The sequence below is a fragment of the Piliocolobus tephrosceles genome, chromosome 9 (genome assembly GCF_002776525.5).
Source record: "Piliocolobus tephrosceles isolate RC106 chromosome 9, ASM277652v3, whole genome shotgun sequence".
NCBI classification, from domain to species: Eukaryota; Metazoa; Chordata; class Mammalia; order Primates; family Cercopithecidae; genus Piliocolobus; species Piliocolobus tephrosceles.
The window spans coordinates 103,261,832-103,287,512 of NC_045442.1; the positions used below are offsets into that span (position 1 = coordinate 103,261,832).

The window sequence follows — 25,681 nt, forward strand, 5'->3', positions numbered from 1 at the left end:
ATTTTGTTGTCTCTTAGCTCCAAATTCATACTTCCTTGCCTGCTCTATGAAGATAGAGCTAGGCCCTTCGAGTATTTCTTTTGCTGCTGGCCTGATGTTAAGTTTTGTCAGAAGAGGGCACTGGATGGGACAATGCAAGAGGAGGAGGATGCCTCTCTTCCTTTTTCTCGTGTTTTCTTATTTGCTTTTTCTTCCTCCTTTCATAGGATTTCTAACAGCATTTGTGGGAGTATCCAATGGTACTTATCCTCTGAGTTTTAGTGACATGTCCGTGGACAGACTCCCAGTGAGTCTTGTGGGCATCCCAGAGGTCAACTTGCTAGCCTCACCCTGCCTGTGTACTGGAGGGGTTGTTTGCTTGACAGTTCCTGTCACTGTTTTATACACCCCCCGGATATTTCTGGCTTTTTAGTCCTGCTACACCAGGACTAAAAATGGTTTCCTGCCTGCCAGCCTCAAATCATCTGTATACTGGAGAAGTATTTGCTGCTTGCTAGTCCCAGGCACAATTTTTTGTCCACTTGCATCCTGGAGATGGGTGTTTCTTGCCTGCCCAGTGATAGTGGAGAAGCTTTGGCCCAAGGAGCCCAACCATCTTGTGAGCTGCAAGCACACATTCTCCTGTGAGCTCTGAGTCTTAGCCTTGGGGAGGGAGTCCTCTTCCAAGGTTGTTTTCTCCTTGGATAACAGAAAAAATCTCCTTCAGTCCTAGGTGGTATTTAGAGTTCTTTCTGACTTTACAGTAAGCCCCTGTTATAAGTAATAATTATTTATATTAAGCTTCTCTGTTCAAATTACTGCAGAGCTCCTGTCTCCAGGTTGGACCATCACTGATGCAAACATAAAAGGCAGAAATTAGGGTTTGATTAATCACTAGTGTTTTCTTCAGTTTTATGGAAATTTAGTGCACTTAAAAATCTATAGATTTATGTGATTATAACTGCCTTTCTAACTTGGGTGTTCTCCAACCTAGAATGTACCCTTCCAGATTCTGTTTTCCTTCTTCAGATCCTAGCTCAAGTCCTGCAAGTTCCAGTATAGCCTTTTCTTTTTCTTTCTTTTCTTTATCATATATATATGTTTTTTTTTTTGAGATGGGATCTCACTTTCATGTCCAGGCTGGAGTAAAGTGGTGTGATTATAGTTAACTGCAGCCTTTACCTCCTGGGCTCAAGTAATTCTCCTGCCTCAGCCTCCTGAATATCTGGACTACAAGTGTGCACCACCATGCCTGGCTAATTTCTTAAATTTTTTATATAGACAGAATCTCACTATGTTGCCCAGGTTGGTCTCTAACTCAAGCAGTCCGTCTGCCTTGGCCTCCCAAAGTGCTGAGAGGAGTGAGCCACTGCACCCAGCCCCCAATATAACCTTTTCTGACCTGCATTGATTGCTCTCATCTTTAAATTATTACAGTTCTTGTACTTATCAATCAACTGACCCTTGACATATTTTAGTTTTGCTGTGGTGCTTTTTTTTCAGTTACAAAATATGCAAATTAAAAAATATTGCTTTTTATCTACTGGAAAATTTTATGAAATAATTTTATTGAAATGCTTCACCTGTGTATTTGACAGTATCTATTGCATGTACCCAAATATAAGGTGAGATTTTTTTCCTCCTTAAAATTCTCAGAGAAGAGAGAGCTGCTTTATATTCAAGTTCTTACAAAATCTCCTATAGGTAACTTTCTGTTATTTCACTTACGCAAAAATATGTTGAATGGAAAAGGCAGATTGTTCTCATATAACCTAAATTCAAAATTTTGGGGTATAGTTTTAGAGGCCACCTGACAGAATTGTTTTTTAAAAAAGGACACTATTCATCAAGACAATGGGAGAAAAAAAGGTTGCAAAGAAGTTTAAGCCAGATTTAATTATTATTCCTTAGGGAAAGGTTGTGACCTCACATTTGCAAATGTTAAAGATACTAAAGAGTAGCTTAGTGGTTCTGTTGTAGAGATAAAAACTATACAGTTACAGAACAAATAAAAAACTGATCAGTTTTATGTAGATTTCCCATGACACTATCTCACAAATAATCAAAAATATACTACATCTTAAGCAGCTTATTTAGAAATGAAAATGATATATTTTAACTCTGAAATTTAAATTATTTATAAAATTATTGTAAACAAATAAAACAGTTTCATGAAATATGCAAGTAGGGCCCAAACTAAATATCTAAATTAATATATTTTACCTCATAGGTAATTTAAGGTATGTGTTCCTAACTAAACTGCAATTTAAATTTTAGAATCAGGCATGAGCATTTTATCAACATCTGTAAAAACCAATTAGATATTTGAATTATTAATTAGACATAAACAGATGTTAATAATTAGATATGTATTTCATTGTCACACTAAATGTTCATATATTTATTTGGAAGAAAATGTGTTTTGGATCTTTTCTTGGGCAAATAGGAGAGCCTTATATATACGATTGCTTTATGTTGGGGCATATTCTGCGTCATCTAAGATGATAAGACTTCTGGGGGCAGAGAGTTGTATGTTCTGTAAGTTGTATCTCCAGTGACAAGCATAGTACTCTGAATATAAGAACTCAGTAAATGTTGATTCTTAGGAACTTTGCCTTTAAAGAGGGTCTTAGTCAGTTTTGTACTGCTATAACAGAATACCACAGACTAGGCAATTTGTAATGATCAGAATTTTATTGGCTCACAGTTCTGGAGGCTGGGAAGTCGGAGATCAAGGAACCAGCATCTGATGAGGGCCTTCTTGCGGCGTCATCCATGGCAGAAGGGCAAAGAGATGGTGTAGAAGACTGACTCACCTTCATATAACGAACCCATTCTCAAGATAATGAGCCCAGTCTTACAATAATGGCATTAATCTATCCATGAGGGCATACCCCTCGTGGCCTAATAACCTCTCATTGGCCTCCACCTCCCAACACTCTTGCATTGGGGTTTAAGTTTCCGATACATGCTTTTTAGGGGACACATTCAAACCATAGCAAAGACCTAACTCAAGTGTTTACTTCTTTTCTGAAGACTTTCCTGATGTCTTCTTCCTCATTTGCAGGAATTGACCACTTCCCTTGCCATTGCCTCAACACTCAAACCTTGTCCTGGACTTACTAATAGACCTGTCTATGCTTGTCTACTGCACTGCAAACTCCTGAGGACAGGCGCCGTGACTGATTTTTCTTAAATCTTTAGAGCCTTGAGGAGTGTTTCATTCATGGCTACCATAAATGTTTACCGGAATCAATGAGTTTGAATAACTAAAGAGTGTAAGGTATCTCATTGTCTCAGTTGTTGCTCAGAGACCAAGTAGATTTAGGTAAATTCTTAAAAAATATCTCCTGCTATCTAAACTCTCATCATTTGCCCTTTGAATCTCCACGACCCAAACCATTTGGATTTCACAAAATTCTTCACCATTAGAACTTTAGGAACTGACTATAGGAGTATTTTAAAAAACATGTTAAAACACAGGCCCCATTTTATGCATGGCCAGAGACGGTTTCTAAGGCCCATATAATTCATTTGAGTGGAAGTAGTTATCTGTATTACTTACCTTCATGGAGACTACACACAGCTCTGGCCTGGTAGCTCCTTTAATCATGTCTTTAATTTCTGGTTGGCACTATCCTGTCTTTTCTTGCTGTGGTCATGGTTACCAGATGTGGTAGTTGAAGGAAAGGGACAGCTCTTGTCGCTAGAGTGCCAAACTATGGTGGCATATTAGTTAGGATTGCATAAAACTAGTAAAAACCAGAAAACTCTGGTTTATGAGCTTCTGCTAACAGAAAAATTATTTTTTATAAAAACTTAAATATGGCTTATTCCCACAAAATGTAAGCAGTACTTGGGTAAAGTTAACACTTTCCATATGTAAAAGACTAGTGTGGTTTTATTTCTGAGTATGGTATTGTATCCAATTGCAATATATAGCTAAGCTATTGTTTTGACTTTGAACCATTGAATTGAAATGACATTTTCATTCTAGAAGAAGACATGTTAAGCAAAGGAGTGCCTACTCCGTACCAGCCACAGGGCTAAACGCTGCCATATGCATTGCTCTATCGAATTCTTACAACAACCGTGTTTGTCATATTTTTTTTTGTATTAGCATTTTATTTTGAGATAATTGTAGATTCATGTTATGATCCCATGTACCCCTCACCCACTTTCTCTGTTGCTCAAGCTGTAGTCCAATGGTGTGGTCTCAGCTCACTCCAACCTCCACCTCCGGGGTTCAGGTGATTCTCCTGCCACAGCCTCCTGAGTAGCTGGAATTACAGGCGTGTGCCACCATGCTGGGCTACTTTTTATATTTTTGGTAGAGATGGGGTTTCACCATGTTAGCCAGGCTGGTCTTGAACTCCTGACCTTAAGTCATCCACCTGCCTTGGCCTTCCAAGGTGCTGGGATTATAGGCGTGAGCCATTGTGCCTGGCCATGCTATGCAATTTTACCACACTTATAGGTTACTATTTCTTTTTAAACACGTGAGGGAAACAAGGCTCGGTTAAATTATGTGAAATGCTCTAAGTATAGACTTTGAGTTTGAATCTAGCTCTGTTTGATCCACACTTTTGCTTTTTCAGTAGCTATATGATTAATAACAGTAATAATTAATAATGACAATGACTGAAAATTACCGAGTCTCATATGAAACATATTGAGTACTTTTTATGTGACAGGGACTGTTCTAAGGTATTGAGTCATTTAATCCTCCTGACAACTTTTATCATGTAAATTATATCATAGTTGAATTAGTCTCCTTAAACTGTAAGTCACATTACCAAGGGATAGGTAATTATTTTTACAGCTCCTCAAATCAATAATAAAATAATGAAATTCCACTGTCTCTTTACATAATTTCACATTTTGACTTCCGACCTTGACCACTGATCTTGGCCATTGTTGATTACTTTCATGTGTATAATGAGACCTATATTATTACAGATTAAGTTAGGTTGAGATACCTTACAAATAATTTTACTAAATTGTAAATAACAGTTGTTGTAGGCAGAATGCCAGAATCTTAAGGGAATAGATGTAAAACACCAAGAATACTTCAGAATGTAATTGAGAGAAGGTTTTTTTTTTTAAGAGTGTTTTAGATTTTTATTTTTATTTTTATTTTTGCCAAATAAGGCCCCAGGAATGTTTAAATTTAATCAGATCTCCCAAGTTACGTATCTTAACTTTCAACGTGGTACCTAATGCCTTTGGTTGTGAGTTATCACTGATAAACAGAATCAGCATGCTTCAGGAAGATAATAGATATACGAATCATCAGCCCGTAATTTACTATTCCTTGCTAGTTAAATCTCTTGTAAAACTGTCCCCGTGATGAACAGCAGCACTTATTCAGACCAAAAATAACAACAGTCCCATGTGTTGTAGGTCCCAGGAGGTCTTGGTGTTTTTGTAGACAGCAGACAAGAAATAAAAGGAATTTTGTCCTTTTTACCTCATGTAATCCCACTGGAAAATGAAACATGTGCTATGAGTTGATATTGACTCCTGCCAGGTCACCTCCCTAAAGAGTCTCGGGCAGGCACTGTTGCAACATTTCTTGGACAGGAGTGTTACGGGCTGTGATGGAGATGGATGGTTTATGTAGCACGCTACCGTGGAACACTGCACTACTGTCTGCCCCTGGGAAGTGTCTAGTGAGGACTCCATGAGTAGTAAGCTGCATCTGTTACTTTAACTCTTTCAGAGGGTATTACATAAACTGTACATCCCCCAGTTGTATACCAAGTTTTACGTAGCTTTTTTTTTTTTTTTTAAATTGACTATAGTAATGCAGAGCCATGTATGATTTCTTTTCCCGTACTTTGTAGGACTTTCTTTTGGATGTTAGATAATGCAAGTATTTTTGAAACTATATGTTATTAGGAACCATCTGGACACTACAAAACCCCTTTAATGGGCCACCCTATCAATTTTCTGTTCTTCTAAGGAAGTTTTTCCTATTCATGACTCATTTCACTCTTTGGCTTAGATTGAGGGAAATGTAATAATGATTAAGGAAAGGAATGTATGCGTTTTCTTCTTTTTCTGAAAACCTGTACACATTTTCTGTCTCGGGTTATGTAAACTTGGATGGCTGTAGAATGTTGACAACTGTGAGAGGTAAAAACGAGTCTGTTAATACATACCACTGCTTTGAAATTCAAAAACCAGAAAATTCCCCTTTGGTTCTTCAGAGAAGTGTTTAGCTTGATGGTCCGGAATACAAATCCAGTAAAATTGGTATGTTCCAGCTGTCATTTACACACACCTTAGGCGAAATTAATGAGATCACTCTAAGATTACACTTTGTGTTTTATTTTCATTTTATAGGTCTGTATGAGCTGTTGGCTGCTCTGCCAGCCCAGCTGCAGCCACATGTGGATAGCCAGGAAGACCTGACCTTCCTCTGGGATATGTTTGGTGAAAAAAGCCTGCATTCATTGGTAAAGGTAAACCGTGCTGATGTCAGATTCTCTTTGCGAAAAGCATATGGAAAAATATTTGGGGCACCACCAAGTAAACCAGAGATCAAATTGTTGCTCTCTGAAAACAAAACAGCCTTGTTCCATTCACCGACGGGCGTGGAAGTTGTTAAAGATTCTACCAAAAATACATAGATGATTTCACTTAATGGCGGTGAGCTGGCTCTGTATACTAATGTAGCAACCATGTGGTCACCCCCTTGTTTAGAGAAAGAATATGAAATAGTAGCAGGAAGGTTTAGACTCTTTTACGGTCAACATTCATGAGCTGGAATTTAACTTAAATAAATGTTCACAGCAAAAATTAGAAGGAATCTATTTTCTGAGGTCAAGGATGGCAGCAGTTCAGTAGCCACATTAATTTAAAATAATTTCCTTTAACAAAGTCAACTGAAATTCTAGTAAGCTGTTTCTTTTATTGGCAGCACTCCATTGAAGTGGTATTTTGTATATAAATACACTGAAGCCGAATGTGAGTAAAAACAGTTTTTGGAGACAGTTTTAGTAAAGCATCATGCCATGAAAATGATCAGCCAGCAGAAATCGGGTCTGGCCATACAGCAACATTGGGAGTGATCAGAACTCCTAAAATAGTAAAATGAGAACAAGAAGCTTACTGGAAAATATGCCACTTGTGCTTCTGGAAATATGAATTGCATTTTCTCTCATCTAACTCAAGCTGAAAGAAATTTAGAGTCTTTTCTGGAGTTTGTGAGGAGGTAGAAACCAGCGCCTCAATGATAACCGGACCTATATTTTTTAAATTCAGCTAAATTTCTTATGGTTGCCTGTCATGATAAGAGGCTTTTAATTGATACAGAGTGTTCGAAAATGAGCAGCTTCTGAGCTGCAATTGCTTTACAGAACAGGATTCCTGTATATTTTTTCTTGTCGAACTTACTGCAATTTGTGTACTTCCAGCAGTGACAATTCTTAAGAAATGGAAGTGTTGGTATTTGGTATGTGGCATTTCCCTGGCAGTACATTTAAAGACTACGTTTATTTGTTCATTTCTTTATTTTTTCATAACAATGTAATTTCCAAGGCATCCTTGTGCTCTAACTAATAGTTGCCCTCTGGGGGTTTACTAGGCATGGTCTTGGGATTATGACTGATGACATTTGTGACTTGGTAATACAATCATACAAATATTTTTATGTTGAATGTATGGAAGTTGGATAGCTATGGGTTTATTTAGATTGAGTTGACCTTTTGATAGAAGGAATAAAATAAATTTGAGATGGCATCATCATCCTTTAATCATTAAATAGGCATGCCTCCAAACAATGGATGCATATTCCTTTGTATGTATTTACAACATAGCTACTATCTCAGTTTCCTTACCTATAAAATTAAACTTATACTATCTGTTTACAAGGTTGTTTGTGAGTTTCAAATAAAATAGCGAAGATCTGAGTTTTTTGGTAGTTATATAATGGGGTTAGGCAAATTTAAGTAGGCATTATTAAGTATTGAGGAAAAACTTAATTATCATAGCATGCTAAGGATCAAAAAGGAACTACAGAGATGGTTGTTATTTCTATTAAAAGAATGAAACTAATGCATAAAACAAATTCTTAGTTACACTGGCTTGAGTTTTAAGCTGAGGCTGTTTTTCAAAGTATATGTCAATACTAAGTGGTTAGAAAGCATAGCAGAGGGTATTGATATCTGATTTCATAAAAACAGTGGAGCAAATAAGCTCATGTTGCTAGTATTTAGATAGCACAATAACACATGTACTATTCTAAATGTTTTCCAGTAATTGCTATAAAATGTATTTTCAAAATTCGTTTTATTACATACCTCTAGTACATTCTCAATGTCTTAATAGTTCCTCCCACCCCCAACTTTTATCAGAGACAGACCTCAAGTGTGTCCTTTGACTGACCCATTCTATTCGTTTTCAAGTATGTAAAGTCTACAATACTTTCAGGAGGTGGGCTCCTGGGACTGGAGATTTAAACAGCTGGAACAAACCGCTTAGCTGTATTCCAAGCGTGTCTATTTAAGCTTGAAGGAATAGAAGGCTTCAGCTTTTGTATGTAGATCTTGGTAGAGCTGAAGGAATTCGTTTGAAAAGATTTGTGGTAGAGTGAATCAAAATTGCTTTGGTTTTATGCTCTTCTGCCTGCAGTTGAAGCTGTTAGGATGTGATTTAGAACTGAGTGAACACAAAACTTGATTTTATTCTAGCACAGAATTTTCATAGTTGTTATCGTGTGTGTGTGTGTGTGTGTGTGTGTGTTTAAATGGGCTGAGTGCAGTGGTTCACAACTGTAATCCCAGGCCACGAGTTCAAGACCAGCCTGGGCAGCATAGCAAGACCCTCTCTCTAAAAAAAATTAAAATATAAAAAAAATAAAAATTAGCCAGGCATAGTGTGGTATGACTGCAGTCCTAGCCACTCAAGAGGCCGATGTGGGAGGATCGCATGAGCCTGGGAAGTCAAGGCTGCAGTGAGCTGAGATCACACTACTGTGCTCTAGTCTGGATAACAGAGACCCTGTCTCTTAAAAAAAAAGTTTGGGGGCAGGCTGTAAATCAAAACACAATTTTAAATACATACACCTCTTTGGACTAGGGAAAAATATACTTATAAAGAGGAAGTTTGGGTAATACAGTCTCTGTGACAGGTTCAGCCACCTTGGGGTATTGGGCTACAGGGCAGGTATATGTAGGCTGTGAACTTGTCACTAAAAAGGAAATATGGTGATCCTCTAGGGTGTTAGCTGAGGATGCTTTTGAAAAGAAAAACTCCTAAATAGAAAAGTTGAAGAACAATAAAAACGGTGAGCATGAGGCTTTAGAAGTATCAGGGGAAGATGATACTGAGAGAATGCCTGGGAAGTCTCATATTGATATGGTTTAGCTGTGTCCCCACCCAAATCTCATCTTGAATTGTAGCTCCCTTAATTTATATGTTGTGGGAGGGATCCCACGGGAGATAATTGAATCATGGGGGTGGTTTCCCTCATACTCTTCTCATGGTAGTGAATAAGTCTCACAAGATCTGATGGTTTTATAAGGGGAAACCGCTTTTGCTTGGATTTCATCTTCTCTTGCCTACCACGATGTAAGATGTGCCTTTTGCCTCTGCCGTGATTGTGAGGCTTCCCCAGCCGCATGGAACTGTGAGTCCGTTAAACCTCTTTTTCTTTGTAAATTACCCAGTCTCAGGTATGTCTTTATCAGCAGCGTGAAAACTGACAAATACACTTTATCTGTGGGATGGAAATACATTGTTTATGAGGGTGGGAATAGAAGGATATCAGAATTCACATAAACTAGGGAATGGTTCATCCAGGACCCATCTCTTGCAAATATCCAGGACCATATATTTTGTATCTCAACCTCATTTCTTGATTTAGTTTCTATTCTTGTGGGTTCTTTTTTCTTATTGAGATCTCTTTCCTTATTATACATTTTATTTTTATTTTAGTTATGTTTGTGTGTGTTTTTGTAATCCGGTTTAAGTTCATTTTAAAACAAGATATGGCATAAAAACTTGCTTAAATACTATCTTTCTTTCTTTCTTTTTTTTTTTTTTAATTCTTTGAGACAGAGTTTTGCTCTGTCACTCAGGCTGGAGTGTAATGGTGCAATCTTGGCTCTCTGCAACCTCTGCCTCCTAGGTTCAAGTTATTCTCGTGCCTCAGCCTTCTAAGTAGCTGGGACTATAGCCACCTGTCACCAGGCCTGGCTAATTTTTGTATTTTTGGTAGAGGTAGGGTTTCATCATGTTGACCACGCTGGTCTTGAATCCTGACCTCAAGGGATCCACCTGCCTCGGCCTCTCAAAGTGTTGGGACTATAGGTGTGAGCCACTGCGCCCGGCCTATGTTTCTTTTAAATAAGGCTGTAGTTCTGTTTCCTCCAGAAATCTTTGTTTTTAACTCACAACTATGTTAGATTTCTAGGATAAGAATATGGAATTGTTAGTACATTTTAAATAGTTGTGTTATGTTTTCCCCTACCCTTTAAAATAATTGTGTGTATATTTGGGAACAGGAGGAAAAAAATGTAGCAATCTGAATTTTATTCTCTTTGGTATATTAAAGTATTTCAACAAACCCAAATTGATATTTTCCAGATAATTTTCCTCATATGATTGAATTATTGTATGTGTTTCTGTGATTTCAGCCTTATACAAGTAATGATAAATACTCAGACCCCTGTAACATCTGGTTACATTGTTTTAACTTTGCATATTTTTTAATTTTGGGGGTTACAAAGTAGGTCTATATTTTTATGGAGTATACAATAATTTTGATACCAGCATATAATGTGTAATAATCACGTCAAGGTAAATGGGGTATCCATCACCTCAAGCATCTATTTAACTTTGAGTTTTGATGGACTGATTGATATTATTTGTGGAGTACGTACTCTATGCCAGTTGCTATATGGACTACTAGGGCTAAGATGTCCAACTTGGTGGGCACAATCCCTTGCCTGTAGGGGCTCCAATCTCCCAGAGAGTTTATAAATGAAGGGATGGATGATTACAGTATTCTAAGGTAGGTCTCATTTGGAACTTTTTAGGAGAGACACAAGGTACCTCACTCAATACTGGCCTCAGGGGGGGCGGTTCATGGAGGATTTGGTATCTTAAGCTAGAACCTGCATTTGGAATAGGAGTTGCTCAGGTTAGACTGGGTGTGGTGGCTCATGCCTGTAATCCCAGCACTTTGAGAGGCTGAGGCAGGTGGATCACTTGAGGTCAGCAGTTCGAGACCAGCCTGGCCAACATGGTGAAACCCTATCTCTACTAAAAACTAGTAAAATTAGCCAGGCATGGTGGCACATCCTGTAATCCCAGCTACTTGGGAGGCTGAGGCATGAGAATTGCTTGAACCTGGGAGGCAGAGGTTGCAGTGAGCCAAGATTGTGCCACTGCACTCTAGCCTGGGCGACAGAGTAACATTCCATCTCAAGAAAAAAAAAAAAAGGGAGTTTCTCAGGTTAGAGTTTATGGGATGGATCAGGGCATGGGATGTCAGGCAGAAGGAGTAATAGATGCAAACACCTGGAGGCAAGAGCGAGCGGTCCATCTTTAGGATGGAGGTCGACAGATTGTTTTGGCTGATCTGTGACACCAGGAAGGCTGTGGGCAGCGGAGGGTGGCAGGAGAGATGAACAGTGACCTATTGAATGGCTTTGTAAACGACAGAAGGTGAATGGACTTTCTTCTAAGAGAGTGGGAACCATTTCATGGAAGGGTTTTAAGAGAGAAGAGTGAAGATATCAGGTTTTTCTTTTTTCTTTTCTTTTTTTTTTTGAGATGGAGTCTCGCTCTGTCGCCCAGGCTGGAGTGCAGTGGCCAGATCTCAGCTCACTGCAAGCTCCGCCTCCCGGTTTCTTTTAGAGGTAAACTGTGAAGATTGGATGGGACATGAGATTCCCAAGTCAGAGATGATATTGGCAAAGTGTTGGAAGAGCCTCACCTGCCTGTGGGCTGTTCATTAAAATATGAAACTCTCCTGTTGTAAGCCACCACCAGCTATTGTTTATGCCAGGCCATTGGGGGTTGGAAGAGGGCACCAGGAGACCTGTATAAGCTGAAAGATACCAGGTACCTGTTCTTACATATTTTGACCATCTCCTCAGAGGAGTTGAGAGGTAATTTTAGTTGTGGTTATGTTTGTTTGATATCTGGGGCGTAGTCAAATAGAGCACCTATTGGATATGTGAATCTTTTTTTTTTTTTTTTGAGATGGAGTGTCACTCTGTCACCCAGGCTGGAGTGCAGCGGTGTGACCTTGGCTCACTGCAGCCTCCGCCTCCCATGTAGCAGGATTCTCCTGCCTCAGCCTCCCATGTAGCTGGGATTACAGGCGCCCGCCACCACACCTGGCAAATTTTTGTACTTTTAGTAGAGACGGGGTTCTACCATGTTGACCAGGGTGATTTCGAACTCCTGACCTCAGATGATCCACCCGCTTCGGCCTTCCAAAGTGCTGGGATTACAGGCGTGAGCCACCGTGCCTGGCCTGGATACGTGAATATTGAACTGAGGATAATTATGTTCTAGATTGGAGAGAATAGATTTGGGAGTAGGGCTGCTGGATAAAATATGGGACATCCTGTTACAGTTGAATTTCAGATATGCAATGAATAGTCTTTGTTATAAGTGTGAACCATGCAATATTTGTGTTTTCACTACTGAAATCTGGCAACTCTATTTGGGAGTCATCAATGTTTAGAAGGTAACATTCTTTTGGGAACAGATTTATTGAGATGTATATTTCACCTACCGTCCAATCACCCAACTAAAATGTACAATTTAGTGGTTTTTAGTACATTCACAGGGTTGTGCAACCATTGCCAAAATCAATTTTATTGATTTTTATTTATTTTGTTCTTTTCCTGTCCCCACAATCAATTTTAGAACCTTTTTATCACCTCAAAAAGAAATCCTTCACCCCAGCCATCACTCTTCAATCCTTGCATTCTCTCTCCCATCCCATCCCTAAACAACTGCTAATCCACTTTCTGTCTCTGTGTATTTGCCTATTCTGGACATTTCATTTAAATAGCATTATCCATGGCTTTTTTGAAACTGGCTTCTGTCACTTAGCTTAATGTTTTCAAGGCTCACCCAAATTATAGCAGGTATCAGCACTTAATTCCTTTTTATGACTGAATAACATTATATGGATATATCACACTTCGTTCATCCTTTCATCCATGGATGGACATTTGGATTGTCTCTGCCTATTGGCTGTTATGGTGATGCTACTAAGAACATTTGTGTATAAGTTATTGTGTAGATGTATATTATCACTTCTCCTGGGTATGTATCTAGGAGAGGAATTGCTGGGTTAAATGGTAACTCTTTAAGTTTTTATGAAGACCCGTTAGACTTTTTTCCTAAGTGGCTGAACCATTTTATATTCCTGCCAGCAGTGTATAAGGGTTCTGATTTCTCTATATCTTCATTAACACTTGTTTTTATCTGACTTTTTGATTTTTACTATCCTGGTGGGTATGAAGTGATATCTCATTGTGATTTTGATTTTCCTTTTCTAAAAGTCTAAATAATGCTAACCATCTTTTCATGTGCTTATTGGCTACTTGTATGTCTTCTTTGGAGAAATGTCCAACTGGATCCTTTGCCCGTTATTTCTCCCATTGGATTCTTTTTAATTAATAAACTTTGTAGAACTGTTTTAGATTTACAGAAAAATTGAGCAGATGGTACAGATAGCTCCCATATCCCCCTTCTCCCCTTCCCAGTTTCTCTTATTATTTACCTCTTGCATTGGCATGGTACATTTGTCAATTAACAAACCAATATTGGTTGATACATTATTATTAACTGAACTCCATTGTCTACATTAAGGTTTATTCGTTGTGTTGTATAGTTCTAGGTTTTGACAAATGCATTATGTCTTGTATCTATTATTACATTGTCATGAAGAATAGTTTTATCTTTCCAAATCTCCTGTGCTTCACCTGACCTCCTTCTGCAGCTCAGCAATCACTGATAGTTTTATTGTCTGAATAGTTTTGCCTTTTCCAGAAGGTCATATCGTTGGAATCATACAGTCTGTAGCCTTTTCAGATTGGCTTCTTTTACCTACTAATAAGCATTTAGGGCTCCATCAAGTCTTCTCATGGCAACATAGCTCATTTCTTTACTTTGTATCGCTGAATAGGATTCAGTTGTAGATAAGCACCATAGTTTGTTTTTCCATTAACCTTTTGAAGAGCATGGTCATTGCTTCCAGTTTTGAGCAGTTACAGGTAAACATTCTACAAACATTTGTGTGCAGGTTTTGGTGTAGATGTAAGTTTACAACATATTTGGATAAATATCAAGGAGCACAATTGCTGAATCATGTGGTAAGACTATCTTTAGCTTTTTAAGAAACTGCCGGCCAGGTGTGGTGGCTCATGCCTATAATCCCAGCACTTTGGGAGGCCGAGGTAGGAAGATCACAAGGTCAGGAGATGGAGACCATCCTGGCTAATACTGTGAAACCTCGTCTCCACTAAAAATACAAAAAATTAGCCGGGCGTGGTGGTGGTCGCCTGTAGTCCCAGCTACTCAGGGGGCTGAGGCAGGAGAATGGCGTCAACCCAGGAGGCAGAGCTTGCAGTGAGCTGGGATGGTGCCACTGCACTCCAGTCTGGGTGACAGAGCGAGTCTCAAAAAAAAAAAAAACCCAAAACTCATTGTCAAACCCAAGGTCACTTAGATATTCTCGTGTTATCTCCTAGAAGTTTTACAGTTTTGTGTTTACATTTAGCTATATTGTCTACCTTGAGTTCTGTGTCTAGATTAAAATGTCTGCATATGAATATCCAATTGTTTTAGCATCAGTTGTTGAAAAGACCATTCTTTTTCTGTTGAATTGCCTTTACTCCTTTGTCAAAGATTAGCTTTTATTTATGTGGGTCTATTTTTGGGCTACTATATTCCATTATCTATTTGTTTATTCTTTCATCAACACATGCTGTCTTGATTACCTTAGCTTTATAGTTAGTTTTGAAGTAGGGTAGCATCAGCCCTCAGACTTAGTTCTTTTTTGATATTGTGTTGACTATTCTGAATCTTTTGCCTTGTCATATAAACTTTATAATCAGTTTGTCATGTCCAGAAAATAATCTGCTGCGATTTTGATTGGGACTGTGTATTCTATATATAGCTCAATTTGTGAAGAGATGACATCTTAGTAACATTGTGTATTCCTGACCATGAACATGGAATATTCCTCAGTTTATTGAGATCTTCTTTGATTTCTTTTACCAGAGTCTGTGTTTTCCTTATTTAGATTCTCTACACACTATATTTTGTTAGATTTATACCTAAATGTTTTATTATTTTTGGTACTATGGCTTTGGAGTGGTATTATATTTTTAATTTCAAGTTTCAGCTGTTCAGCACTGGTATACAGGAAAGCAATTGATTTTTGGATATTAAGCTTCTATTCGGCATCCTTGCTATAATCGTTTACTTGTGGCCAAAGGTGTTTTGCTGCTGTTGTTGATTCTTTGGGATTTTCTACATAGATACTTATCTCATCTGTAAACAAAGACTGTTTGTTTGTTCTCAATCTGTATATATCTTTTTTTGTCTTATAGCATTAGCTAGGAATTCTCATGTAGTGTTGAATAGCTGTGGTGAAAAGGCATCTTTTCTTTATACTGATCTTAGGGAAAATAATCTAGTTTCTCATCATTAAGTATGATTTTAGCTGTAGGTATTTTATACATGTTCTTTGTCAAGTTGAGAAAGTTCTTTCTATTTCTGGTTTGCTCAGAGTTTTTATTGTGAATGGGTACTGATTTATTTATTTTATTTTATTTTTTAAGACAGAGTCTCACTTTGTCACTCAAGCTGACTCTGGGGTTCACGCAATTCTTGTGCCTCAGCCTCTCAAGTAGCTGGGATTACAGGCATGCGCCACCATGCCTGGCTAATTTTTGTATTTTTAGTAGAGACAGGGATTCTCTACTAAATGTTGGTCATTTAGTAGAGACAGTAGATTCTCTACTAAATGTTGGTCAGGCTGATCTTGAACTCCTGACCTCAGGTTATCCACCTGCCTTGGCTTCCCAAAGTGCTGGGATTATAGGCGTGAGCCACTGCTCCCAGCCTTAAAAAATATTTTTGCTTCTATTGATGTGATCATATGATTTTCTTGTTTAGCATATTGATGTGATTGATTACAGTAATTTACTTATGAATGTTTAACTAGATTTTGCAGACCTGGAATGAATCTTACTTGGTCGTGGTATTGGTTGAGGATTCCTTATCCAAAAGGCTTGGGATCTGAAAGACGTGTTTTAGATTTTAGATTGTTTTGAATTTTGGAATATTTGCAGATTCTTAACTAGTTAAGCATCCCTGCTTTGAAAGTCCAGAATCCCAAAGTGCTCTGGTGAGCATTTCATTGAGCATCATGTCCATGTCAGCACTCAAAAAGTATCAGATTTTGGAGCATTTCAGATTTCAGAGCATTTTGGATTTCAGGTTTTTGGATTTGGGATGCTCCATCTGTATGTAATTAATTTGATCTGTTGTTGGGTTCAGATTATTAATATTTTGTTGAGTTTTTTTGCATCTCTGTTTATAAGAATGGTTAGTCTGTAATTCTCCTTCCTTGTCATGTCTTTGCCTGGTTTTGATAATAAGATAATGCTGGCCTCATAGAATGAGGTAGGAAGTGTACTCTGCTTGCTGTTTTCCTTTTCTTTCTAGAAGAGATTGCAGAGAATTGGTATACTTTCTCCCTTAAGTGTTTTGTAGAATTCACCAGTGAAGCCATCTGGACCTGGTGTTTGCTGTTTTGTAAGTTAACCAGTTACTGATTCAATTTCTTTCATAAATATAGGCTTATTCAGATTTGTGTTTCTCCTTTTGTGAGTTTTTGTTACTATTGTCTTTCAAGGAATTGTGTATATCATCTAACATCAGATTTGAGGGCATAGAATTGTTCATCCGATTCTTTATTGTCCTTGACATCAGTACTGTTGACTCCTCTTTCATTTCTGATATTTGTAATTTATATCTTGTCTCTTTTTTCCCTTGCTATAGATTTATCAATTTTATTAATCATTTAAAAGAACTTGATTTTGATTTTGTTGATTTTTCTCTGTTGTTTTCGTGTTCCAGTTTCGTTGATTTTTGCTCTCATTGTCTGGTTTCTTTTCTTCTACTAGCTCTTCTTTTTTTTTTTTTTTTTTTTGAGACGGAGTCTCGCTCTGTCACCCAGGCTGCAGTGTAGTGGCCGGATCTCAGCTCACTGCAAGCTCCGCCTCCCGGGTTTACGCCATTCTCCTGCCTCAGCCTCCCAAGTAGCTGGGACTACAGGCGCCCGCCACCTCGCCCGGCTAGTTTTTTGTATTTTTTTAGTAGAGACGGGGTTTCACCATGTTGGTCTCAATCCAGGATGGTCTCAATCTCCTGACCTCGTGATCCGCCCGCCTCAGCCTCCCAACGTGCTGGGATTACAGGCTTGAGCCACCGTGCCCGGCCTCTACTAGCTCTTCTTTTCCTGGTTTCCAAAGGTTACAAAGTTAGATTATCAATTTTAGATTTTTCTTTCTTTTGAATGTATTCTTTCAATGCTATAAATTCTAACCACTGCTTTTGCAGCATCTCACAAGTTTTAGTAAGTTGTATTTTCATTTTCACTTAATTTAAAATATTCTTGAGAATTCTTCTTTGACCCATGTGTTATTTAAAATGTTGTCTGATTTCCAAATATTTAGAGATTTTCCTGCTGTCTTTCTGTTACTGATTTCTAGTTTAATTCCATGTAGTCTGAAAACATATGCTATATGGTTTTTGTTCGTTTAGATTTAAGTTGTGTTTAATGACCCAGGATGTGGTCTATCTTGTCGAATGGTCTATGTGAGCTTGAGAAGAGTGTGTATACTGCCGTAACTGGATAAACTATTCCATAAATGTCAGTTAGATTTAGTTGGTAAATGGTGCTGCTCAGTTCAACTGTCTCCTTACTGACTTTTTTTTTTTTTTTTTTTTTTTTGCCTGCTGGATCTGTCAATTACGGACTGATAGCGGGTATTGAGGTTCCAAGTATAATAGTGACTTTGTGAATTTCTCTGCAGTTTTATCAGTTTTGCTTTATGTATTTTGATACTTGCTTGTTAGGTGCATACACATTTAGGATTGTTATGTCTTTTTGGGGGAATTGATGCCCTTTTCATTATGTAATACCTTTATCTTTGATAATTTTTCTAGTTCTGCCAATTTGCCGTGTTGGAAATTGACATATGTACTCCATCTTTTTTGGGTTAATGTTAGTGTATCTTTCTCTGTTTTTTTCTTTTCATTTGTCTGTATCTTTATATTCAATGTGAGTTTTTTATAGACAACATATAGTTGGGAGGTGGGTCTTCCTTTTTATCCATTCTGACAGTCTCTGCTTTTTAATTGGTATATTTAGACCATTCACATTTGAAGGGTCTATTGATATAGTTGGTTAAGATTTACCATGTTTACAACTGATTTCTGTTCACTGCACTTGTTATTTTTTAAGATTTTAATTATCCTGTCTTTTCCTTCCTTCTCTGTTTTTAGTTGACCGTTTTATATTATTCCATTTACTCTCTTCTTTTATCATATCAATTATACTTAATTTTTTTTTCTTTTTGTGCTTGTCTTACAGTTAGCAACACACATTTACAACAAATACAGGTTTGTTTGCTTTTTTGAGACAGGGTCTTGTTCTGTCTCGCTGGCTGGAGTGCAGTAGTATTATCTTGGCTCATCACAGCCCTGATTTCCCGGGCTCAAGTATTCCTCTCACCTCTCAACTTCCCAAGTAGCTGGAAGAGTACCTGGAACTACAGGCATGTGCCACCGTGCCCAGTTAACTTTTTTTTTTTTTCTATTTTTTGTAGAGACAGGGTTTTGCTATGTTGCTTAGGCTGGTCTCGAACTCGTGGACTCAAGTGATCCTCCCGCCTTAGCCTCCCAAAGTGCTGGGATTATAGGCATGAGCCACCATGCCTGACCTAGTTCTATTTTCAGATAACACTGTCATTTCACAGGTAGTGCAGGTACCTTATAACAGAGTATTCTCAATTCCTATTTCTTATGACATTGCTGTCATTCATTTTACTTATGCCTATGCTAATGTAATCCCCCAGTACATTGCTAATATTATTACTCTAAACAGTTATCTATTAGATCAATTAAGAATAAAACAAATAACATATTTTGCTTTATTTATTTTTTCTCTGATGTCCTTCCTTCCTTTTTTTTTTTTAATGTAGATCCGAGGGTCTGACCTACGTCATTTTCTTTCTCTCTGACAAACTTCATTTTTAACACTTCTTACAAGAGAGGTCTACTGGTGGCAAATTCTTTGAGTTTTCGTTTGTCTGAAAAAGTTTTTATTTCTCCTTGACTTTTGAAGTGTAATTCCATTAGATACAGAAGTCCAGACTGACATTTTTTTTTTCTTTCAACGCTTAAAATATTTCAGTCCACTCTCTTTTCGCTCGCATAGTTTCTGATGAGAAGCCTGAAGTAATTCTTATCCTTGTCCGCTAGAGGTAAAGTATTTTTTCCCTCAAGCTTCTTTCAAGATGTTTGCTCTCTAGCAGTAGTCCTTAATGGGCTTTACTTCTGAACTTGAAAACTTTACAAATTCAACTAAGGTGAACTTTGCTTACTATTTTGGTCCTTTTCACTCAAAGACGTGGAAGCCTCATCAGAGGCCTCCGTATTCCTCGGTAGATGATATCATGATAATGTTATGATTAATCTTTTTTCTTTTCCCCTACAAATAGAAAAATCCTTTGTCTATCAGCCTATTGTAAACCACAAGAGTACATATCGTGGGACTTGGAAGTGCCATGATAATCTCTTAATTGCCTACCCCTTTACTTTAATAACGATGAACACTTTTTTGGGGGTAAGATAAATTACTAGTTTTATTAGCCATAATTTAAAAGGAATGCCCACTATTTAATATCGAGTCATTTTTAAATTCAAAATATACAATTTATCTTCTTAAACATGCCGTGAAGTCTCGTTTTTAATGACACCTATGAAGTCGTGGGCATGTTAGTCACCCAGTAGAAGTGAAGTATGAGAGATGACACTTAGTGGGAGTTTATTTTGAATCTCCATATTAATATGAATTTGTAAAGTTCAATTAATGCTCATGAATTTAGGTTGAATTCTGAAAGGGAAAATCTTCCTTAATCTTGAATCTGAATAAACCCTGAACAGAGGCTCATAGAGCAACCTGTGAACAAGAATATACTTTTAAAATTTTATTTCTCCAATCTGGAGATTTTAGAAAGTGAAAAACCAGTTTGAAGGTAATTCTTGATCTTCATCTTTCAATAACTCAGATTTTCTTACTAAAATTAGCACGATGAGATTTGCATAGAAAGTAGTTATTTCCAGGATAATTGATCCAGTCAAGCTATTTTAAGAAGAGGGATAATTTTATCGAGGAATGGTTTTATAAACTCTTTTCGGTTCAAGCACTTTTAAGTTCCTCTCTTCTTTTAATCTAGAAGCAACAAAAAGCATCATGCTTGCGGGGAAAAGGCGATATTTATATGGTAGTGAATCAGATTCAAGGCTGAAGAACTGTTAATATTTTATAAGATACTCATGGCATAGGCCCCTTTAGAAACAAATAGTGCTGTTTGGGGAAGGGGGAGGTGGTATTAAGTTTAGAGAGTAAACCCAATGGGGAGGTTATGTTACTTGCCTCTGACATATCATTTGCTTTGGGTGGGAGGAAAAAGAAAAAGACAGCCAGACATTGCGAATGATCCATGGCCACCTGGTCTGACAGAGCGGAGACTTGGGTAGCAGCAGCTGGTAACGCTCCTTGGCCTATCAAAGGTAATTGTCAGGCCGGCTCTGTTGGAAAAGCCAGATGAAGTTATTTCTTATGTTATAGTTTACATTTTTTCAGGCACAGAAACATGTAAAGTCTGCTGAAGAATTCCTGAGACCCTGAGTAAATTGTTGCCTTTGTAATTCATACTCTAAAAATGGTGGCCATATGTCGCCCTTTTTAGAGATTTACTTGAGAGTAAGAATAAGAAAATAGGAGCCAGATTTGTGAATATTTAGTGCGGCTGTGTCCTCCCGCGTGGTCTGCATTTATGTAATGTAACAGTCAAGTTATTTTGAGATTTACATGGTGCTTCAAATATACCTAGCTTCAGAACAACCATCTTATATTTATTCATAATTTCATAATGGGAAGCCTATATGCTTTACCAGAATGAATGTGGAGAATTTCTTACCTAGAAATCCCTGACTTAAGAACAGTTCATTCATTAGAATGTGTGGAATCAGGAAATTTGTGACATTTATTTCCCTTTTTGGGCAATTCCTGCTGTTCTCTCATTCCAGAGAATAGGAATTCCAGTAGGGAAACATCTGGCTTCTCTAGGTATTATACCTAACAGTGGAGTCTCTGGGCTACAGATATGTGCATTCCCCACTGCAGTAGGTCTTAACCAAATTGCTCTACTAAGTGATTTGACTGGCTCAGGGAGATGTATATTTACAATTCTAGGACCTTGGGTCATCTCCCTTTATCACCTCCATTTCTGGATTGTGCTGTTTTTGGATATCTGACTTTAATACCATGGCAGGTGGCAATTGCCACAAAGGTGTTGGGCAGTGCAGTGTGGTCCTGACATTCCCACTTGGTTCTCAAAGTCCATTTCCCACAGCAAATTGCAGAACCATTGGCAGCAAATAAATCTCCAATGTTCGTTTTCATCTATAGTAAAATGATTTTAAAACGTCACAGTTATTGCCATCTACAACTTCCTTGGAGCCTGTCCTTGTTTTATTTGATGTAAATTATTTTTAAAATATAGAACTGAATTGTAATACTTTCAACATAGGCTGTTTTCTCTCTCTCTCTCTCTTTCTCTGTCTTTTTTTTTTGTGAAATGGAGTCTTGCTCTGTCACCCAGGCTGGAGTGCAGTGGTGCGATCTCGGCCCACTGCAACCTCTGCCTCCTGAGTTCAAGCAATTCTCCTGCCTCTGCCTCCTGAGTAGCTAGGACTACAGGCGCCTGCCACCATGGCCAGCTAATTTTTGTATTTTTAGTAGAGATAAAGTTTCACCATTTTGGCCAGGCTGGTCTCGAACTCCTGGCCTAAGTGATCTGCCTGCCTTGGCCTCCCAAAGTGCTGAGATTATAAGCGTGAGTCACCACTCCTGGCCAATACAATACGCTTCTGATGGAAGTCAGCATGAAAGTGACTATCAGAGCTTTGGAAAAGACAGGAAGAAGAACTCCAATTGAACAAGGGAGTGCTGTGGGATCTGCTGTGGCAAGGCTGTGTGGAGGCTAGTTCACACTTCTTGTGGTTGTGTAAAAAGGTATATAGGAATACACATTCTGCATAAAGAAAACTTAGTGTCAGCATGGAATTTCACATGACAGATTTAAACATGTTTTTGTGGGCTGGCTTGGAGGCTTAGCCACCACCATATTTAATTATATTTCTAGAGCATGTATTCGAAGATCTAAGAAAAAAATTAGAATTACAAGCACACATTTTGTGTAAACTCTGCTTGATTTGGAGTGGAGGGACTAGATAATATTCACTGAAGTGTAGTTTGGAACTTTAGGCCTTTGGTTAATAATCATGAAATGATTGAAAGTGTGAGTGTAATGTATGGCTGAAGAAGACAGGTAATTTCTAGAGAGAGGATGACTTCCATGATTCCTTCACATCAAGTTGGGACCTTTTGCTGCCTCCATCCTTTTTTCTTTTGAGTCTGGTGATCATTTGCTTCTCATTGAGTCTGTCTGTTCACCCTTTTGTGTTGTCTCAGTTATGGACAGTCAGGTATATTGAGTACTTTTCTGTGTTTCCAGAAACTCATGTCCCACCCTTTTGCAAAGAGGCAACTGTGTTCAGAATTCAGAGCTGGCAGTATGAGCCACGTTGCTTGGACTCAGGTTCTGACTATGCCAAGAATAAGATAATAACTTATTTTATTATCATAACAGTGTAATAATGTATTATATTTATCTTAATATATCATATTATACTATATTATATCATATAACAATATAATCAATTATAACTTATTTTCATCATAATACAATATTACATTATTAAAAATATATAATATAGGCTGGTCTTGAACTCCTGACCTTAAGTGATTCATGTGCCTCAGCCTCCCAAAGTGCTGGGATTACAGGCATGAGCCACTGTACCTTGCCAATGATATATTTATGATTAGAAATACTATATATAATATATTAATTACATATGAATAAGTCAACTAATAAATAATATATTAGATAAGTATAACATATTATATTATGATAACAATATAACTTATAATTTAAAAGAACTTATTTTATCATAATATATTACATTATAAAAAATCATAAAATATTAAGTTAAAATAAATAGGTATGTTTACCTTAATATATTAATATATGATATTAATGTATAAAGATAATATCTATATATAAATATATTTATAATATATATTAATAATTATATTACTATATATTGGGGTAGTATCTTTTTATTTTGGAGACAGAGTCTCACTCTGTCACCCAGGCTGGAGTGCAGTGGCGCGATCTCTGCTCACTGAAACCTCTGCCTCCCAGGTTCAAGTGATTCTCAAGTGTCAGCCTACCAAGTAGCTGGGATTACAAATGCCCCCACAATGCCCAGATAAGTTTTGTATTTTTAGTACAGAGTTTCACCATGTTGGCCAGCCTGGTCTCAAACTCCTGACCTCAAGTGATCTGCCCACCTCGGCCTCCCAAAGTGCTGGGATTACAGGCATGAGCCACCATGCCTGACCAAGATAATATCTTAATATCTTAATATTGTACTATATTAATAATAGCTAATAGTATATTAAGATATATTTAATATATAGATATATATTTTAATGTATGAATATATTTTATGTAAGATATATATCTTAAAATATTAATATAATCTAATATATATTTTATAATAATACATTAAGGTAAAGATACATTTATATATAAAGATATATATTTTTTAAAATATGTAAAGACATATCTTAATATATACTAAGAATATATCTTTATATATAGGATATATATCTTAATATATTATCTTTATATATATAAATATCTTACTATTTTACTTCACAGTGCCTCACTTTCCTTATATATTAGTATAAAATGAGGATAGCAGTAGTACCTACTTTGTGTGCTTGTTTTAAGGATCAAATGAATTGATAGATGAAATGTGCTTTAAATATTGTCTGGAACATATTAAGTCATCGTCGTTATCATCATCCTCATCCTCAATTTCTTTCTTTCTGTTAGCTGTGTTCCATGCTATATGCCAGGGTTTTCAGTATCCCTTTGGCTACATTGCTGCTTTTTCAGGATGATAGTTTCTTGTCTTAACAAACTCCTTTTTTTTTTTTTTGAGATAGATTCTTGCTCTGTTTTCCAGCCTGGAGTGCTGTGCAGCGATTGATTATAGGCCACTGCAGCCTCAACCTTTTGGGCTCAATGATCCTCCCATCTCAGCCTCCCAAGTAGCTAGGACTACAAGAGCACACCACTGTGCCCGGCTAATTCTTTATTTTTTGTAGAGATGAGGTCTTGCTGTGTTGTCCAAGCTGCTCCTGAACTCCTGGGCTCAAGCAGCCCTCCTGCCTCAGCTTCCTAAAGTGTTGGGATTATAACCATGAGCCACCACCACACCTGGCCTCTTAATAAACTTTTCTTCTGGCTTTTTTATTTCTTTGCTCTCACTCTTTTAAAATTACAGTGAAAATTCATAATCTGTGATTAGAAATTCTTTAAAAAGTTCTTGAGTTGGCCAAGTGTGTTTTCTAACTTTTCTTTCACCTTAAAATATTTTGGGCATTAAAAATGAGAACAATATACTGAACACCCATGTGTTCCACCACACAGCTTAAGAGAGAAAATATTACAGATCCAGTTGAAGTCTGAATGTCCCTCCTGTCCCATTCCTTTCCTTTTCCTGCCAGCGATGACCTTCATCTGGAGTTTGTATTCACAATGTGAGATATTACTTTGTGTGTTTTAAAACTCTTATAAGTAGAATTATATTTAACACATTCCTCTTTCCTCAATTTGCTCTTTTTTTGTTTGTTTGTTTTAGATGGCATTTCGCTCTTGTTGCCCAGGCTGGAGTGCAGTGGTGTGATCTTGGCTCACCGTAATCTCCACCTCCCGGGTTCAAGCGATTCTCCTGTCTCAGCCTCCTGAGTAGCAGGGATTACAGGCATGCGCCACCACTCCCGGCTAATTTTTGTATTTTTAGTGGAGACCAGGTTTCTCCATGTTGGTCAGGATGGTCTCGAACTCCTGACCTCAGGTGATCTGCCCACCTCGTCTTCCCAAAGTGTTGGGATTACAGGCGTGAGCCACTGCGCCTGTCTCAACTTGCTCTTTTGCGTAACATTTTGTTAATGAGATTTATTATATTTATGGTGATACAAATAGGTCTAATTCATTTGTTTACATTGCTATATATGGCATTATATGACTAGATAACAGTCTATTCTCCTGTTGATGAATATTTGTATTGAAAGTTGGCTTGTGAGCACAAGAGTCATATGTCTGGAAATCATCTTTATCTCCATGTCACTATTGGGAACAGTACAGGAGATAACTTTTGTGTGGATTTCCTTTGTACACACATGGAGTCCCTTCTGTAAGTAACATGCCTAAGATTGAAGTTGCTG

General features: G+C 37.6%; 1 protein-coding gene across 4 annotated transcripts in view; it reads left to right on the top strand.

Moving 5' to 3' along the window:
• MPP7 (membrane palmitoylated protein 7) overlaps window positions 1–25,681 on the top strand; it is a 254,323-nt gene that overhangs the window by 101,919 nt on the left and 126,723 nt on the right. For 3 of the 4 annotated variants that reach the window (XM_023194630.3, XM_023194629.3, XM_023194632.3), the window contains one exon: window positions 6,328–6,446. In XM_023194630.3, the coding sequence (XP_023050398.1) occupies window positions 6,328–6,446 (119 nt within the window). The remainder of the gene's footprint in view (window positions 1–6,327; window positions 6,447–25,681) is intronic. The other variant, XM_023194631.3, reaches the window with a different exon arrangement.